The sequence below is a fragment of the Solanum lycopersicum genome, chromosome 12, assembly GCF_036512215.1.
Source record: "Solanum lycopersicum chromosome 12, SLM_r2.1".
In the NCBI taxonomy this organism is placed as follows: domain Eukaryota; kingdom Viridiplantae; phylum Streptophyta; class Magnoliopsida; order Solanales; family Solanaceae; genus Solanum; species Solanum lycopersicum.
This window is the reverse complement of record NC_090811.1, coordinates 32,171,481-32,192,576: the sequence shown is the minus strand read 5'-3', so window position 1 is coordinate 32,192,576 and position 21,096 is coordinate 32,171,481. Positions and strand designations below refer to the sequence as shown.

The 21,096-nt window shown below is 39.7% G+C and overlaps 1 protein-coding gene across 1 annotated transcript; it reads left to right on the top strand.

Moving 5' to 3' along the window:
• The first annotated feature begins 12 nt into the window (after positions 1-12).
• LOC138340311 (uncharacterized) lies at positions 13-19,771 on the top strand. Its single transcript, XM_069292023.1, has 6 exons — positions 13-733; positions 1,349-1,487; positions 1,674-2,490; positions 18,371-18,622; positions 19,577-19,641; positions 19,762-19,771. The coding sequence occupies exons 1-6, from the start codon at positions 13-15 to the stop codon at positions 19,769-19,771; spliced, it is 2,004 nt and encodes a 667-aa protein (XP_069148124.1).
• The last annotated feature ends 1,325 nt before the right edge of the window (positions 19,772-21,096 follow it).

Below are 21,096 nucleotides of genomic sequence, written 5' to 3'. Positions count from 1 at the left end.
AAGAGTGGACACATGGTCAGAGATTGTCCCCAGAACAGAGGTCAGGCTGGGGGTAATGCTCAGCCTAGGCCCACCCCACAGGGTGCAGCAGCAGCCGAGCCTCTCAAGAGGAACAGATTTTATGCCTTGAAAGGTAGGGAGGAGCAGGAGAAGTCCGCTGATGTGGTCACAGGTATGCTGCAAGTATTCTCAACTTCTGTTTATGCTTTACTTGATCCAGGGTCTACGCTTTCCTTTGTGACTCCTCTACTTGCCCTTACTTTTGAAGTACTACCTGAAGTCCTGCATGATCCTATAGTGGTTAGTACGCCTTTAGGAGAAAATGTGAAAGCTGATAGGGTATACCAGAATTGCCCAATAGTTGTGAGTGGCAGGGCTGTGTGTGCAAACTTGATTGAGTTACCCATGCATGATTTTGATATTATTCTTGGCATGGACTGGCTTCACAGCCATTATGCTTGCTTGGACTGTCATAGTAGAGTGGTGAGGTTTCGTTTCCCTAATGAAGAAGAGTTAGTCTGGGAGGGGTACAATCCGACTCGCCCTAACCCCTTGATTTCAAATCTTAAGGCCAATAAAATGATGGCCAAAGGGTTACTATGTCATCTTGTGAGTGTTAATGACTTGGATCATGACGTTCCTTCCATAGACTCAGTGCTTGTTGTAAATGAATTCCTAGATGTGTTTCCTGAAGATTTGCCTGGAGTCCCTCCCTTTCGAGAGATTGACTTTGGTATCGACTTAGAACCTGATACTAAACCAATCTCAATTCCTCCTTATAGAATGGCTCCAGCAGAACTCAAGGAGTTGAAGCTGCAGTTAAAAGATCTCACTGATAAGGGTTTCATTCAACCGAGCATATCCCCTTGGGGCGCTCCAGTGTTGTTTGTAAAGAAGAAGGATGGGACCCTTAGAATGTGTATCGATTATCGACAGCTCAACAAAGTCACTATAAAGAATAAGTATCCACTTCCCAGAATTGATGATTTGTTCGACCAGCTCCAAGGGTCTAGTTTCTTCTCTAAGATTGATCTTCGTTCAGGGTATCACCAGCTTAGGGTTAGGGATGGGCATGTCCCAAAAACAGCTTTTCGTACCCGATATGGTCATTATAAGTTCTTGGTTATGTCATTCGGTCTCACGAATGCACCTGCTGCATTTATGGACCTCATGAACAGAGTCTTCCGTGAATACCTTGACTCTTTCGTCATAGTATTCATTGATGATATTCTCATCTACTCTAAGACCAAGGAAGAGCATGCACAACATTTGAGACTAACCTTGCAGGTACTTAGACAACATCAATTGTATGCCAAATTCAGCAAGTGTGAATTCTGGCTGAGATCAGTGACCTTCCTGGGCCATGTTGTGTCCGATCGAGGTGTAGAAGTGGACCCCAGAAAGACTGAAGCCGTTAAGAAGTGGCCAAAGCCTCTTACACCCACCGATATCCATAGCTTTCTGGGATTGGCTGGTTACTACCGCAGGTTCGTGGAGGGATTTTCTTCCATTGCTGCCCTACTTACAAACTTGAAAAAGAAGAAATCCAAGTTTGAATGGACGGATACTTGTGAGAAGAGTTTCTAGGAGCTCAAGGACAGACTCACTTCAGCCCCGGTGCTTAATCTGCCTAAGAGTGGCGAGAATTACACTGTCTATTGTGATGCATCTAGGGTTGGTTTGGGATGTGTTCTTATGCAGGCTGGTAAGGTGATAGCTTATGCTTCCAGACAGCTCAAGGTTCATGAAAAGAATTATCCCACTAATGACTTGGAGTTGGCAGCTGTGGTGTTTGCGTTGAAGCTGTGGAGGCATTATCTGTATGGAGTACATGTGGATGTGTTCACGGATCATAAGAGTCTCCAGTACGTGTTCACGCAGAGGGAGCTGAATCTACGGCAACGCAGATGGTTGGAGCTGCTGAAGGATTATGACATGAATGTGCACTACTATCCAGGTAAGGCTAATGTTGTGGCTGATGCTTTGAGTAGGATGAGCATGGGGAGTACAGCCCACGTTGAGGATGAGAAGAAGGAGCTAGTGAAAGAGGTACATAGACTGGCCAGACTGGGTGTGTGGTTGGTTGACTCTACTAGTGGAGGTATTTCAGTTCACCCTAGTTCTGAATCATCCCTGATAGTGGAAGTCAAAAAGGGTCAGCATCTTGATCCTGTGTTGATAGAGATGAAGGACTCAGTGTTGCTAAAAATGAACGAGTCCTTTGCTTTGGGAGATGATGGCATACTCAGATACCAGAACTGGTTATGCGTACCAGATATAGATGATTTACGGACCAGGATTGTTATAGAGGCCCATGGTTCCAGATATTCCATACATCCAGGTTCCACAAAAATGTATCATGATCTTAAGCAGATTTATTGGTGGGATGGCATGAAGAAGGATATTGCAGACTATATGGCTAAGTGTCCTAATTGTCAGCAGGTTAAGGCAGAGCATCTTAAGCCTGGTGGTCTGACTCAGATTATTGAGGTTCCGACTTGGAAATGGGAGGCCATTTATATGGACTTCGTAGTTGGTCTTCCGAGGACTAGGAGGCAGCATGACTCTATATGGGTTATTATGGACAGATTGACTAAGTCTGCCCACTTTATCCCTGTGAAGTCTACTTACAGGGCCGAGGATTACGCGAGACTCTACATTGATGAGATTGTGAGATGGCATGGGATTCCTTTGTCTATTATTTCAGATAGGGGAGCTCAGTTTACTTCGCATTTTTGGAGATCTTTCCAGAAAAGCTTGGGCATGCAGGTGAAACTTAGCACTGCCTTTCATCCTCAGACAGATAGGCAGGCAGAGCGCACTATTCAGACATTGGAGGACATGTTGAGAGCGTGTGTGATTGACTTTAGAGGTAATTGGGATGACCATCTACCTTTGATAGAGTTCTCGTATAATAATAGCTATCACTCCAGCATTGGGATGGCACCGTTTGAGGCATTGTATGGTAGGAGGTGTAGATCTCCAGTTGGGTGGTTCGAGATTGGAGAGTCATCTATTTTGGGTCCAGAGATCATTCATGAGGCCTTGGAGAAAGTTAGAATGATTAGGGACAGATTGGCTACTGCTTACAGCCGACAAAAGTCATACTCAGACAACAGGAAGCGACCCTTAGAATTTAACGTTGGTGACCAAGTTTACTTGAAGATATCGCCTATGAAAGGGGTGATGCGATTTGGTAGAAAAGGGAAGCTTAGTCCGAGGTATGTGGGGCCATATGAGATCCTACAGCGCGTGGGTGAGGTGGCCTATGAGTTAGCATTGCCTGCGGAGCTAGCTTCTGTTCATCCAGTCTTTCATGTCTCTATGTTGAAGAAGTGCCTAGGTGATCCAGCATCAATCCTACCTATAGAAGGTTTGGGGGTTGGTGAAGACTTGTCCTATGAGGAAATACCTGTTGAGATCTTAGACAGACAGGTCAAGCGGCTGAGGAACAAGGAGATTGCCACAGTGAAGGTATTGTGGAGAAACCATCTTGTTGAGGGTGCTACGTGGGAGGCTGAGGCCGACATGAGAACCCGATATCCACATCTTTTCAACTCTTGAGGTTAGGCTTCCTACTCGTAAGACTATAGTTCCTTATCTCTTCGTATTTGTTGCTATTGGCTGATTGTACATAGCAATTAAGTTATGATCTGATTGGCATTATGATGTGTAACGGTAGTGTCATTCGGGGACGAATGTTCCTAAGGGGGGGGGGATAATGTAACGATTCAAAAAAATAAAATTTTATATAAATAAGAATAAATAAGTATTTAAGGGCGTAATTGTCCTTTCACGTTTTAAATGAATAAATAAATAAATAAATCAAAAACAGATTTATATTTATTTATTTTAAATGTTATTTGACTAATTCTTGAATTAGTCTCCTAATCCCAATAGTCCTCTCTCTCTCACGCTTCTTAACTCTCTCTCTCACGTTATCCATCTTCCTCACATTATTTCTGCCAAAATATCAACAGTTTTCATGCTTGAAGAACTCACAAAAATTTTTAAGCAAAAGAAAAGGTAATCAAAACGTCAAGGCTAAGAGAGGTTCGTCGAGAGAGGTATACGTTGAAGTGAATTGGGAGTGGTTTGGAGGAGTTTTCCGGACAGCAACATTAAAGTTTGAACATCAATTAAGGTATGGGTTTCTTCTCTCTTGGTCCCTTTCCCAAGAGACCCCTTAAGGTTCAAGATATCCATTCCGAAAACTAGGGTTGTTCCCTTTTGTATGTCCTTGTCACTAGATCCCAATGAACTTTAGGTTGGGTATGATTGCTGGTAGATTTAGAGGTATTTTATGTTTTCACGATGAATATGATTATGTTTGTGTACTTGTAATCGTATGAATGGCAATCATGTTTTTCTTGAAATTTTGTGTAAGTATGTTACGGTGAATGAGGTTCTCTATGTAATGCTCCAAAAGTTTAATGTAATATGATTGTATTTATTGTGTATTTTATGTGTATAATGGGTGTACAAGATGATGTCCATTATGGTGAAATATATAGTAATTGATTAACAATCTTTTAGCCAAACAAACCCATAAAAGATACACTTAAAATGTGTTAAAATAGTCTACGAATTTTCTTAGGAATTCAAGTGAAAATATTGATAAAAACGAATTGAAAAATGACCAAAAATTCCAGCAACAATGCAACTTTAATTTAGACTAAAGTTTAATGAAGGAAATCTGGAAATTTAATAAATTTTAAAGGGATGAGGCCACTAGGATTCGAACCTGGGACCTCACCCGCGAGGCAGTAATAGTTCGCAGGAAAGAAAAAAAAGAATGTTGGGGGCGGGGATCGAACCCACGACCCCCATTCGCGAAAAGAAAAAAAAAAGAATGTTGGGGGCGGGGATCGAACCCACGACCCTCGTCCGCGAAAAGAAAAAAAAGGATTAAAAGGGAATGCAGGGGCGGGGGATCGAACCCAAGACCCCAGTTCGCAGAAACAAAAAAATAATAATAATAAGGGGATGCGAGGCGTGGGGATCGAACCCACGACCTCAGGGCTGAAAGGGGGAGTACAAATATTAAGGGAATAAAGGTGAGGCTGTGGGGGTTCGAACCTACCACCTCACAGCCTCCAATCCCAGCGAAATTAAGAGGAAAATAAGGGGGGGCTGTGGGGGTTCGAACCCACAACCTCCCTATTCAAGCGAATTTAATTAAAAATAATAATAATAATAATAATAATAATTTAAAATTCTAATTAAAGTTGGAAAATTAATTCTCTCATGTAAACATTGAGATTTAATTTAGAATTTTAATTAAAAATAGAATATTAATTCTTTTATGTAAATATTGATATTTAAATTAGAATTCTAATTAAATTATAAAATTATTCTTTCATGTAAATGATTGAAATTTAATTTAGATTCTAATTAAAATAGAAAATTTATTATGTCACGAATATGTTGAGATTTAATTTAGAGTTCTAAATTTACGTATATTAGAACTAAAGTCAATGAAAAATATAAATGATATCCAAATAATTAAAGATTTGGGTTCTCGTGTCCAAACCTCCGTATTGATACATAAGTCATACGTGAGTGAAATATTCAAGAGTAATGTCATCTACTTAGATCAAAAATCAAAGATCTTGGCATATATGCAAGATACATAAGTCTTGTAATACATAATCTTAGAAAAATAAGAATCACTTAACGAACTATAAATGAAGTCCCATGGCTTGTATGTATAGACACATAAGTTTAACATACGTTCAAAAATAAGTGGACCTAAGATATACGTAATGAAATGAAGAATGTGGTGACAACCATGATGTGAGGCTAATGTATATGATGAGAGCAATCTCAAATGAGCCTAAGTAAATGTTACTAATACGTACTTACCAATGTGAGTGTGAGATAATGAAGAGACCAGCCTCTATGAATACTCTAATAAAAATATTGAGTTTAAAACACTTAATACTAATGATGAGATGAGAAATCATCTATTGAGCTATGATGTCCTCATACTAGAAGCAAACTTCTATGATGTATGAGTTGAATGTAATGGAACTTTATACCGAGCACCGATAGGCTAGCTATGAGTGGTGATGCCTTCTTTCGGGAAGGGCGGAGGTTCACGTAATTCTCATGAGATGAGACTGTCCGGCTTGCCGGGTATGGGTCTCCATACATCTCCTAGTCTTTGAACCTATATTGCCACTATAGGGATCTGGCGGGGTTAAATTCCCATATACGCTAGCATGTTATTGAATCTCTTTGGCCGGTGATTCCACCTCTTTTCAGTGTGGGGGAGACACTGGATTTCATGATGCTCACATGATCTATGTCGGTTAAAGTTAAAGTTCCCAGTGAATGAATGAGGTCAGCCTCAAATGAATCTTATAAAGAAATGAATGATACCGAAGGTGTTAGGATAGGATAATCAAGAGGTGAGCTAGATTCAGGTAATGACATTAGGTTATTCCTGATCATTGCACAGCAAACCCGATGAAAGTCTTAAACTACATCCTAGGTATAGCTGGTGTTCGCATTGGCCTATGAATGAATTGAAACGAAATATGTATAATGAATGAAGCAGACTCTGTGTTTGTTAAAGAAGGCTCCCTAGTTGAGGTTCCATATGTTGAGCCCTCATTTTGGAAAGTCTTAAAGTTAAGTCTATGATAATAAGGTCTCATGGTATACGAATCAATAATATGAAAGAAAGTGTGTGTTATATGTTATGTGCTATATGAATATGTTATGTTTTGTGTGCCATACGATAATTAAAATGATGCATGTCACTCTCATGGCATAACTTTCCCAATCTCAATTTGGCAAGTCCACTGACTTGACTTCCAAAAATCATGTTGTTAGGAAAGAGCTATTCTTTCTCATGCATGTCCCTGGTGTGTGCTTGCATATACCCATACTTAGTACAAGTGTGTACTAATTCCATACAAACATCTACTTTTAGGTGCAGGCACAGGTGGACGCTAGAGTTACAGGTTCGTTGTTGCAGCTATCCGGACGTCAACATTCATCCGGAGTTTGGTAGGTCCTCATGCTTTCGAGGATACTACTGTTTTACATTCTAGCGTTGTTTTAGAGTTGAGTTAGTGGAGCATGTTCCACTAGCGTTTCTTTCTTGTTTTGGTTCAGACTTTGTATTGGTGCTATTTTGGCCGATATACAATTAATACTTAATGAATTATTTCTTTTAGTTGCTTATCTCTTAAATGTTAGATGGTTGATGATGAACGATTACGAAATATTAAGAATATTTAGCAAGTATGATTAAGGAAATAAAAAATTTCAAATTTTCTGCTAAAATTAACCTATGTAAAGTAAGAATGACGTAAGTAGGCTTGTTTGCGACCTCTGAGAAGTCAACGATGCCGGTCTCGTCTGGGGTCTAGATTCCGGTCGTGACACTTTAGTTGCTAGAAAATTGATTAGTAGTACTTATTTCTTTTGCAATAATTCTAGTAATGTTTGTCATTTAGGCAAACAAACTAGAACGACGTTCTCGTTATCTAGTAGGAATGCAAATTCTCCATTTCTTTTAGTTTATTGGGATGTTTGGTATGCTTTTGTTGCTTCAAGTTCTGACTACCGTTTATATATTTTATTTCTTGATGTTTATACTAAATTCAACCTTCAAAAAGTTCAAAGAATTAGTTTCATGCAATGGTTAAAATATTTTTCACACCTTTATTCCTATTTTCAATCTGATTGGGGGTAGAGAGAATATGTTAACCAAAAATTTAGATCATTTTCCAGCAAAATGGCAATATCCATCATTTTGCTAATGTTCTTTGTTGTCTTATTTTTTGAGGTCTATGTATTTTATATATTGGGTGATGCTTGTTCATATGTGGTCTTTGTTATCAATGTAACCCCTGTTCCAGTGTTGCATCATAAATCCCCGTTTGAACTACTATATGGCCATATCCCTGATTACAATAAGTGCTCTAAGTTTCGCCCTCGATCTACACCATGTTTGTCTTTTGGTTCATTAGATAAGCATAAAGGATTCAAATGTTGCGCAAATAGAATTCTTATCGCTCGGCATGTCCATTTTGTTGAGGACTCTCCTGGTTACGAGTATGTTTCCTACTCTTCCGCCAACTTCTTCACTCAATTCTACCTCATTCCCAACTATTTTTGATAATTCTAAGTCTTTTACCTCTCCCATTCATATTCCGATTTTACCTATTGAGATCACATTTCAAATAGGAGTAGTCAAACTTCATCTATTTCGCAGCTTCCTCCTCCAAATAGGAGTCTCCAGGGGAATACCCCTGCAAATTCTCTTCCTTCAACTAGTAGCATTACTCCGATTCAACTACCTATAGTCTCCACTTTGGATCCCTCCTCTGTTGCTCCTGTTGAACGAGATATTTCATCTCTTGCCCCTATCACATAGACCCTTTCTAAATCAAACTATTTCCCTTGTAATCACCCGTCGTTAATCCTCAAACTCATCATATGGTCATGTCACGACCCAAACCGGGTTGCGACTGGCTTGAGTTACTGTTGAGTCGAAGATGACGGCACGTTTGCTGCACTCCACAAATAACAAGAAGAAAAACATAAAAGTAGGGGTCAGTACAAAACACAGGTACTGAGTAGATATCATCGGTCAACTCAAAATAGGGAATAGTATATATCAAATATTATCGTAAATCAACTATAAAACTCAACATGTAGCAACAACAAGTACTATAATCATCAATAAGTACCATCAAGTTCATCCATGAGGGCTCAAGCCTCAATGCCATACTCATTTGGGAATTAAGTTTATTAAGTTGAGTATATTATCATCTTTCAAGATTCATTATCTTTCTTCCTCTTGTGTCGGTACGTGACACTCCGATCCCCTACTACTACGTGTCAGTACGTGACACTCAGATCCCCTAATTCTATGTGTCGGAACGTGACACTCCGATCCCCTAATTCTATGTGTCGGAACGTGACACTCCGATCCCCTACATGTGTCGGAACGTGACACTCCGATCCCCTACATGTGTCGGAACGTGACACTCCGATCCCCTACATGTGTCGGTACGTGACACTCCGATCCCCTACATGTGTCGGAACGTGACACTCCGATCCCCTACCAATACATATCATTCACTATTAAGAGTTTACTTATGAAGCATGAAAACCATAACCTACCTCCACCGAAGATTTGTGATTAAGCAAGAAATTCCCAAGGCTTTTGTTCCTTCTTCTCGTTCGATCCTCTCTCAATTCGTTTCTCTTTCCCTCTCTTTGTTCTTTCTAATCTTCTTTTTTTTCAACCCTCTTTCTTTTACCCTAATTAATTTATAATTAAGAATTAAAGATGGTAATAAGGACCCACTAATTAACTTAAGGTTACCTCTTTTAACCCCCAAGTAATTAGACTTATTAACATTAACCCACTAACTTTATAATTAAGGCAAGAATAGTCAAAAACGTCCCTTAAAACTTATCAAGAAATCCGACCCAGACTGGGATTGCGCAACCTGCGACGGCCCGTCGTGCCTGCGACGGTCCGTCCTGCAGGTCGTTGCAAGGGTCAGAGACTTGATTTTTGGGTGAATGGCCTGTGACGGTCCGTCACACCTGTGACGGTCCGTCACACCAGTGACGGTCCGTCCTGCCACTCCGTTACGAAGTTCAGAGAGTCGATTTTCAGTACCCAATTTCAGATTTTCTAAGTGTTTGGAAACGAGACCCTGCGACGGTCCGTTGTGCCCATGACGGTCCGTCGTGGGGTCCGTCGCTTCTGCTAGTTTTTCCAGAAATAAAGTTTGTTGCTCAAAACGACTAAACAGGTCGTTACAATAGATACCAATTTACCCATCGTTCGTCCCCGAACGATCAAAAGAAGGAAAACAAGGGCGAAAAGGAGTACCTGAATCTGTGAACAGATGTGGGTATTTTTCTCGCATATTTGCCTCCTTCTCCCAAGTGGCTTCTTCAACGGGTCGATTCTTCCATTGCACCTTGATGGATGCAATCTCTCTTGACCTCAACTTGCGAACTTCTCTATCTAAAATAGCAACAGGCTCCTCCTCATAAGACAATTTCTCATCAAGCAAAATTGAATCCCAACGGATAATGTAGTTTTCATCCCCATGGTATCTTTTCAACATCGATACATGGAATACCGGATGCACTCCGGACAGCCCTGGAGGCAAGGCTAACTCATAAGCCACCTCTCCTACTCGCTTAAGTACTTCAAATGGTCCAATGTACCTTGGACTTAGTTTACCCCTTTTACCAAACCGCATCACCCCTTTCATTGGTGAAACTTTCAACAAGACTTGTTCACCCTCCATGAACTCTAAGTCTCTAACCTTTCGATCTGCATATTCTTTTTGTCTACTTTGCGCCGCTAGAAGCTTTTCTTGAATAGACTTCACTTTCTCTATCGAATCCCTCAAAAGGTCAGTACCCCAAGGCCTAACCTCAAATGCATCAAACCAACCAATGGGAGACCTACATCTCCTACCATACAATGCTTCAAATGGAGCCATATCAATGCTTGAGTGATAGCTATTATTGTATGAAAACTCCGCTAATGGTAGGAAGCTATCCAAATGACCACCAAACTCTATCACACATGCACGAAGCATATCCTTCAACACTTGAATCGTTCGCTCAGACTGACCATCGGTCTGAGGATGGAACGCAGTACTAAGGTCCAACCTAGTACCAAATTCCGCATGCAATATTTTCCAAAACTTAGAAGTAAACTGCGTACCTCTATCTGATATGATGGATAGTGGAACCCCATGCAATCGCACCACTTCCGAGATGTAAAGTTTGGCTAACTTTTCTGCATTGTAAGTCACCTTGACCGGAATGAAATGAGCAAATTTAGTTAACCTATCAACAATCACCCAAATGGAGTCATACTTACCCATTGTCTTCGGAAGACCAACCACAAAATCCATTGCAATTCTTTCCCACTTCCATTCCGGAATGGGCATTCTCTGAAGTGTTCCTCCGGGCCTTTGGTGTTCATACTTTACTTGTTGACAGTTTGGACATTTGGCAATAAAATCCACAATGTCACGCTTCATTCTACTCCACCAAAAGTGTTGCTTTAGGTCACGGTACATCTTGGTTGCACCCGGATGTATCGAATACCTCGAACTATGAGCCTCTGTCAGAATAGTGTTGATCAAATCATCGACGCGGGGTACGCATACCCTTCCCTTGATCCTCAAAACACCTTCCTCATCGATTTGTGCTTCCTTAGCCTCTCCTCGCAATACCTTATCTTGAATTCTGCGCAGTTTCTCATCATCAGACTGTCTTCCCTTAATCTTGTCAAGGAAGAAAGATCTTGCCTCCACAGAAGCCAACAATCCTCCCTTCTCATTTACTTCTAATCTCATCAAGTCATTAGCTAGAGTCTGAACCTCTCTAGCCAATGGGCGTCTAGAAGCTTGCAAGTGAGCTAGACTTCCCATGCTTCCCGCCTTTCTACTTAAAGCATCCGCTACAACATTCGCCTTTCCCGGATGATACAAGATAGTGATATCGTAGTCCTTTAGTAGCTCCATCCATCTCCTCTGTCTCAAGTTCAAATCTTTCTGAGTAAAGACATACTGTAGGCTACGATGATCTGTATAGATCTCACACTTAACCCCATATAAGTAGTGTCTCCATTGCTTTAATGCAAACACTACCGCAGCCAATTCCAAATCATGAGTTGGATAGTTATGTTCATGCACCTTTAATTGCCTTGAAGCATAAGCAATCACACTCTTCTCTTGCATTAGTCCTTCACCCAAACCAGAATAGGATGTATCACAATAAACAATGAAGTTCTTACCCTCTACTGGCAAGGTAAGGATAGGTGCGGTAGTCAACAAAGTCTTGAGCTTCTGAAAGCTTTCCTCACACTCATCCGACCATACAAATGGAACATTTTGCTTAGTCAAGTTCGTCAGTTGGGAAGCAATAGAAGAGAATCCCTTGACGAATCGGCGGTAGTAGCTAGCTAACCCAACAAAGCTCCTTATTTCTTACACATTAGTAGGTCTTACCCAATTCTTCACTGTCTCAATCTTAGAAGGATCCACCATCACTCCATCCTTAGAAACCACGTGTCCCAAGAAGGACACTGCATCTAGCCAAAACTCACACTTAGAGAACTTGGCATAAAGCTTTTTCTACCTCAACATTTCCAACACCATTCTCAAATGCTCTTCATGTTCCTTCTTGCTCTTTGAGTATACCAATATATCATCAATAAATACGATCACGAAGAGGTCCAAATATGGCTTAAAAATCCCGTTCATCAAGCTCATGAACGCAGTAGGGGCATTCGTAAGACCAAAGGACATCACTACGAATTCGTAATGCCCATACCTCGTTCGAAAAGCAGTCTTTGGCACATCCGTTGCCCGTATTTTCAACTGATGATAACCGGATCTCAAGTCAATCTTAGAGAAGACACAAGCACCTTGTAAGTGATCGAACAAGTCATCAATGCGGGGAAGAGGATACTTGTTCTTTATGGTTACCTTGTTTAGTTGTCTGTAGTCTATACACATTCGAAAACTCCCATTCTTCTTCTTTACAAACAAAATTGGAGCACCCCAGGGAGATGCACTTGGTCTAATAAAGCCTTTGTTTAACAACTCTTGAAGTTGGGCTTTTAACTCTCTTAACTCCGCGGGAGCCATTCTATAAGGGGGTATAGAAATGGGGCGTGTGCCCAGTTCGAGATCGATACATAAGTCAATATCCCTATCTGGTGGCATTCCAGGAAGATCTGTAGGGAACACATCCAGAAACTCATGGACTACTGAAACCGACTCAATCGAAGGCACTTGGGTAGTGTCATCCTTGAGATGTGCCAAGAAAGCTAAACACCCTTTACTAACCATTTTCTTAGCACGAAGAAAAGAGATGATATGCACCGGATTGGAAGTGTAGTCACCCTCCCACACTAACGGATCTGTCCCAGGCTTGGCTAACGTCACCATTTTAGCATTACAATCCAAGATCGCAAATTGCGGAGAAAGCCAAGTCATACCCAGAATTACATCAAAATCTTCCATTTCTAAGATAACCAAATCTACATAAGTATTGCTCCCCACAAAGTTCACCAAACAAGACCTATACACCTTTTCAACTACCACAGACTCACCCACCGGAGTAGAAACACGAATAGGCATATCAAGTAATTCACAATGTAAAGTTAGACCATTAGCAAATGAGGAAGATACATAAGAAAACGTGGATCCAGGATCAAACAATACAGAAGCCATGCAATCACAAACCAGAAGATTACCTGTGATGACAGCATCAAATGCCTCCGCTTCTGACCGCCCAGGGAAAGCGTAACAATGGGCCCTATCGTTCGTCTGTTCGTTGCCCCTACCATGTTGTGATGTAGTGGCCCCAGTTTTCCCATTACCTCTGCCGTTTTGGTGACCACCATTACCTCGACCACCACGTCCTCCAGAATAACGGCCTCTACCATGACCACCTCTACCTCTAGCTATTGGGGGTCTATAACTTTGTCTGGGAAAATTTTTCCTAATATGTCCAATCCCCCCACATCCATAACATTCTCTGGAGTCAATCATAGGCCCCTCGGAGAAGTGTTGACCGGTCTGAGGTGGTCCCCCAACTACAGTCTGTAGTGAAGACTGAATTGGTCGGACTGAGTAACTTCCCGAACCCTGTCCCCTAGTGTAAGAACCATTAAACTCACCTCCCTTTCGAAACCTTTTTGATGTCGATGTTTTGGTGAAGTCGTCTGGCTTCACTCCTTCCACTTCTATCACAAAGTCTACCACTTCTTGGAAGGATTTTGCCGTTGCCGCTATCTGTAAGGCCGAAATCCACAATTCTGACCTCAACCCCTTCACAAACCGGTGAATCCGCTCTTGAGGACTGAAACAGAGTTGAGTGGCATATCTGGATAGTGCACGGAAGTTAGCCTCATAAGTATTAACCGACATCCTACCTTGCTCTAGGCTCAGTAACTCATCCCTTTTCCTATCCCTCAAAGTCCGGGGGATATACTTCTCCATAAACAATCTAGAGAATGAGGCCCAAGTCATAGGTGGTGCCTCTGTTGGTTGACACTCAATATGTGACCACCACCACATTTTGGCGTTCCCTTGAAACTGATAAGTCACAAACTCCACACCAAACCATTCTACTATACCCATCTTGTGTAGTAGCTCATGACAGTCAACCAGAAAATCGTAAGCATCCTCAGATTCCGCACCCTTGAAGACTGGAGGTTTCAATATCAAGAACTTACTAAAAAGTTCATGCTGATCATTTGTCATTATAGGCCCAGTAGTTAGACGTGGAAACGTGCCTATTTCTAATGGAACATCCATGCGGGGAGCCATAGTAGCCGCATGTTGTACCTCCGGAGCCTGAGGTACTGGTGCAGAAAACACTAGGGGTGTCTGGCCCTGATCAGATAACCCGCTAAGATAAGCCAGAACCTGATTGATCATCTCTGGGGTAGGTTGGGGTGGCAATCCCTCATTCTGCACTTGTTCAGTTTCCCCATCCTCCCCTTCTCTTATTACTTCCTCAGTCGGTGGAGGAGTCACTGCCCTAGTATCAGATGGGCTAGGTGCTTGTCCTCTTCCCCTAGAGGACGTCCTCCCACGACCTCTACCACGGCCCCTTGCCGCTGTTCTCCCTCGAGCCACAGCCCCAGTGGCTGGCTCTGTTGTTTCTTGTCTGGCCGGTGTTGGTGTTGGCGTAGTCGTTGCTCAAGTTCTAACCATCTGCGAAAAAGAGTGAAGATGGTCAGATACCAATTCGTATCGCCTAGATACCAATTGGACTCAAGTAGTAGCAAGAAAGAAAGAAAGAAAGAATGGAATTTTCCTAAAGTCTTATAGCCTCTCAAAGAAAAGTAAAGGCGTCCCCCTACCGTTCCTTAAGACTCTACTAGACTCGTTCTTGTGTGATGAGACCAACGAACCTAAGGCTCTGATACCAAGTTTGTCACGACCCAAACCGGGTTGCGACTGGCTTGAGTTACTGTTGAGTCGAAGATGACGGCACGTTTGCTGCACTCCACAAATAACAAGAAGAAAAACATAAAAGTAGGGGTCAGTACAAAACACGGGTACTGAGTAGATATCATCGGCCAACTCAAAATAGGGAACAGTATATATCAAATATTATCGTAAATCAACTATAAAACTCAACATGTAGCAACAACAAGTACTATAATCATCAATAAGTACCATCAAGTTCATCCATGAGGGCTCAAGCCTCAATGCCATACTCATTTGGGAATTAAGTTTATTAAGTTGGGTATATTATCATCTTTCAAGATTCATTATCTTTCTTCCTCTTGTGTCGATACGTGACACTCTGATCCCCTACTACTATGTGTCGGTACGTGACACTCCGATCCCCTAATTCTATGTGTCGGAACGTGACACTTCGATCCCCTAATTCTATGTGTCAGAACATGACACTCCGATCCCCTACATGTGTCGGAATGTGACACTCCGATCCCCTACATGTGTCGGAACGTGACACTCAGATCCCCTACATGTGTCGGTACGTGACACTCCGATCCCCTACATGTGTCGGAACGTGACACTCCGATCCCCTACATGTGTCGGTACGTGACACTCCGATCCCTTACATGTGTCGGAACGTGACACTCCGATCCCCTACATGTGTCGGTACGTGACACTGCGATCCCCTAATTCTATGTGTCGGAACGTGACACTCCGATCCACTAATACTATGTGTCGAAACGTGACACTCCGATCCACTAATATCATTCTGTAAATCATCAAGCCTTCTCTATTCCAAGGCATCATCAATCCCATTACTTTAATTCATCAAGCCTTCTTTTATACCAAGGCATCATCATTAATAATGTATATTAAAGTTTCTTTTCAAGATTTGGGATTCAATATTTTCATCATGCTTATCTTATCACAATCACATAATCATATTCATGCAAACATACCATTAATCATATAGTAGGGTTTACAATACTACCAATACATATCATTCACTATTAAGAGTTTACTTATGAAGCATGAAAACCATAACCTACCTCCACCGAAGATTTGTGATTAAGCAAGAAATTCCAAAGGCTTTTGTTCCTTCTTCTCGTTCGATCCTCTCTCAATTGGTTTCTCTTTCCCTCTCTTTGTTCTTTCTAATTTTCTTTTTTTTCAACCCTCTTTCTTTTACCCTAATTAATATATAATTAAGAATGAAAGATGGTAATAAGGACCCACTAATTAACTTAAGGTTACCTCTTTTAACCCCCAAGTAATTAGACTTATTAACATTAACCCACTAACTTTATAATTAAGGCAAGAATAGTCAAAACCGACCCTTAAAATGTATCAAGAAATCCGACCCAGACTGGGATTGCGCAACCTGCGACGGCCCGTCGTTCCTGCGACGGTCCGTCCTGCAGGTCGTCGCAAGGGTCAGAGACTTGATTTTTGGCTGAATGGCCTTTGACGGTCCGTCACACCTGTGACGGTCCGTCCTGCCACTCCGTTACGAAGTTCAGAGAGTCGATTTTCAGTACCCAATTTCAGATTTTCTAAGTGTTTGGAAACGAGACCCTGTGACGGTCTGTCGTGCCCATGACGGTCCATCGTGGGGTCCGTCGCTTCTGCCAGTTTTTCCAGAAATAAAGTTTGTTGCTCAAAACGACTAAACAGGTCGTTACAGGTCACTCGTTCTAAAATAGGATCGCTAAAGCCTCACATCCTTAACAGCTTCCACGTGTTCCATTTTATCAGAACCTACTTCCTTCCCTCAAGCTTGTAAAGACTCTCGTTGGATGCATGCAATCAATTCTGAATTTGATGTTCTTGTCCACAACAAAACTTGGACCTTTGATGCCTCCTCCTCCAAATGCAAATATTGTTGGCAACAAATGGAGTTTTTATATTTATTTTTTTGTTAATTTTTTATGATTTAAAATGTAATGCTGCACTTATTATACACAAGTTTGTATTACTTTTATTTCACATACGTTTGAATTTGTGAAGCTTATAAATATAAATTTGTTTAGTGAAAATTGATTTGCTTTAAGTGTGTTATTTAATAAAATTATTTATTTACATGATTTTTAAGGCTTAATGTAAATCAAATTTCATATTTATTATTATTATTATTATTATTGTTATTATTATCATTATCATTATTATTATTATTATTTCCTTCTTGAAATATATATATATATATATATATATATATATATATATATATATATATATATCCAAACAAATTAGTTCTAAAATAAAAAATGAATCAGCTCTCTTTCCTCCTTTCTCAGTGTTTTGGTTAGATGATTATGTTGTAAATGGTTTCATTGTATCCAAAATTATAGGTGGTTTATATTTTGTAGGTTCATGCATTAATTAATTTTTACGTATATAAAATTTGTTATTTTCAATTTTGAAAAATGTAAAAATACCTCCTTAGACTATGACTCAATTTCAGAGATACATCTTAACTAATTTAACAAGGTCGTATTACCGTTCTAAACTCTTTTTTATTGTAATTTTGTACACCTTTTAACTTACGCGACATCATAATATCTCCCACGTGCTTCAATTGCGTGGAGTCAAAGAATGTCCCACATAAGCCAAAAAGTGTACAATATTATATATAAAATGAGTTCAGGGGGTAATAGGACATTAGTTTAGTTAAAGCGCGTCTGTGTAATTTCGGTCAAAATTTAGGGGGTACTTATGCCTTCTCCCTAGTTTTAATAATATCAAATTAACTCAATAACATGTAGCGTTTTCTCAATTACTAGCACATGAAAAAAAATTATTTCAAATTTAGTATTCATAAAATAAATTAAAAATTATGTTTTAGTTCATATATTTATAGTCATTTTCTTAACAGAGATTATCAGTTATTTTTTTATATTTTAATTATAATCTTTTTAATACTAAATGGGAAAATACTGGAAAATATATGTATTATAAGTAAATATAAGTAAAGATACGAAAAATTAATTTTGAATGTTGTTGTTATTATTATTATAGTTATTGTTGTTGTTGTTGTTGTTATTGTTGTTGTTATTATTATTATAGTTATTGTTGTTGTTGTTGTTGTTATTGTTGTTGTTTTTGCTGTTGCTGTTTTTGTTGTTGTTGTTGTCGTTGTTGTTGTTGTTGCGGCTGCTGTTGGTCTTGTTGTTATTGTTGTTGTTGTTATTGTTTTTGTTGCTGCTGCTATTGTTGTTGTTGTTGTTGTTGTTATTGGTGTTGTTTGTTTGTTGTTGTTGTTATTGGTGTTGTTTGTTTGTTGTTATTGTTGTTGTTGGTGGTGGTGGTGGTGGTGTTGCTATTGTTGTTGTTGTTGTTGCTAATATTGTTGGTGTTGTTGTTGTTGTTGTTATTGTTCGTGTTAGTGTTGTTGTTATTCTTATTATTGTTGTTGTTTTTGTTGTTTTGTTGTTGTTGGTGGTGGTGATGGTGTTGGTATTGTTATTGTTGTTGTTGTTGCTGTTATTGATGTCGTTGTTGTTGCTGATGGTGTTGGTGTTGCTACTACTATTGATGTTGTTGTTGGTGTTGTTGTTGTTGTTATTGATGATGATGATGCTGTTATTGTTATTGCTATTATTATTGTTGTTGTTGTTATTGTTGTTGTTGTTGCTGCTGTTATTTGTTGCTGCTGTTATTGTTGTTGCTATTGTTGTTGTTGCAGTTGTTTTTGTTTTTGTTTTTGTTGTTGTTGTTGCTGTTGCTGCTATTGTTGTTGTTGTTATTACTGTTGTTGTTGTTGTTACTGTTATTGTTATTGATGTTGTTTTGTTGTTGTTTTGTTGTTGTTATTGTTGTTGTTGCTATTGTTGTTGTTGTTGTTGTTGTTATTGTTGTTGTTGTTATTGTTACTATTGTTATTGTTATTTTTGGTGTTGGTGTTGGTGTTGTTGTTATTATTATTGTTGTTGTTGTTATTATTGGTGTTGTTGTTGTTGCTGTTGTTGTTGTTGTTTGTGTTGTTGTTGTTGTTGCTATTGTTGATGCTGCATCTGGCGTTGTTGTTGTTTTATTATTTTTGTTGTTTTTGTTGTTGTTCTTGATGTTTTTGTTGTTGTTGATGTTGATGTTGTTGTTGCTGTTGTTGTTGTTGTTGTTGTTGCTGTTGTTGTTGTTGTTGTTGTTATTTTTGTTATTGTTGTTGTTATTGTTGTTGTTGTTGTTGTTGTTATTATTGTTGTTATTATTGTAAGGACCCTTGGAGGGCTAGGGGCTCAGCAACACCCCCAAGCCTTATCATAGATAAAAAGCAAAAATACAGGGAGGGGGACATAAACCTTACCTCCAGCTTATGGTTGTTCAAGAGTTAGTAGCCTACTAAGTATCCTCAGTAGGTCCTCCAACTCTTGCCCATACTACAAAAGACCCTAACTTCTAAAAACATATGAGAGGACTCCTCCCAATACAAAGAAATTAGGAATGCATAAATTAGGGAGACTCTCCCTTTATAATTAGACCTACCCTAGACAGACTAGACTAAGCGTAAAAGGAAAAAGAGACAGACTTCAAGGAGGTTTTTTTATTCTATTTAGTTTTTTCCTTCTAAAATTGATCATGCCCATCCGTTCCAGGAGGAAGCTTCCTTTAGCTGCTGCAAGCATTTGACTGTGAGAATAGAAGTGTTGAGTGATGTCTGGTTTGTGGCTTTCCTAAGATAAAATATCTACAGTGGTATTGGAATCCCTGTTGGCATTGAAATAGCTCCAACTATTGGATAATCTGCTGTAAATTTGTGATGTACTGTGGCAACTTCCAGGGTGGTTTAACCTCTAGCTTCAACCATTTAGTGAGTAGTTCAAAATCAACCTCTAGAATAATCTTCTTGTAACCATTTTGGACACACCAATGCAGACCATGTATTGCTGCCTGTGTTTCAACTTGGTTATTGGTTCTAATGCCAAGTGAAATGTGAAGGCGTAAATCATGTCTTCGTTAAAATCCCCTAAAATACCTCCTCCAATTTTTCCCGAATTGTGAAGTGCACTTCCATCTTTGTTTAGGTTCAAAATAGGATTGGAATGTCTTTGCCACTTGACTTCTGTAACTCTTATATCTTGCGTGCATCTCTCTAATTCTTTGATCATTTTTTCCCAGTTGTTAGGCCTGGAACAATATGGGTAATTGGTTAACAGTATTAGCTTGTAGATATCCTTATAGAGTCAAAAATTTGACTTGTGTCATATTAGATGTTTTGTGACCATGCTTGGCTGAACACCTATTCTTCCAAATATTCAAGCAAATAAATATCGGAAGAGTATGAATAAAGAGTTTGTGGACCTCATTTTTAGCATCCATTCCAAATCATTGCAACAGTAAGTTTCTCAAGTGTCTGGGATTATGAATAATGACCAGCATGCCTGAGAAGAACTTCCATATGTGAGCTACAAAGTTGTCAGTAACAAAAATATGTTCTTATCATCCCACCCTTGTTGTATACAGCAAAAGCAAGCAGCTGGTTGGACTCCAAACGAGCCTAATTTATCATTAGTAAGTAGTTTGATTTTTAAGGCTCTCCATAAGATAAAGAAAGCCTTAAATGGAACCTACTTATGCCAAATATTAGTGAATAACCTACTCATGTTCTTTTTGCATCTCACCAAGTTCCATGCATAAGAACATGTGAAAGTACCATTGTCATTTTGTTTGCAGTAAGGCTCATCTGGGATCCCTTCCTGATAATAAATAGCAGTACTTAGCACCTTAGGTACCAACAAAGGTGGGACATGAGTTCTCACAAAACTTTCATTCCTTTGTCCTTGTCTAAGGAAATAAGAAATCCGGACATTATTCCAGCTGGTAATACCATGACAATATTGAGCTAAGGGGCCTTCTCCTAACCAATTATCCCACCAAAAAAGAGAGTTTCCAGAATTCACTTTCCATCAAACCTAAGTTTCTACTACAGCCCTATTCCTTAATAAATAATTCCACACCAAGGATTCTCCAGTATCTCGTTTTTTGGCTACTGGATTGAATCTCTGACAGTATTTGGCTTTAAGAAATCGACCCCAAAGAGATTGTTTGGTCCTCAAGTTCCACCACTGTTTAATATGCATAGATATACACACATCATTGAGGTGTCTCACCCCAA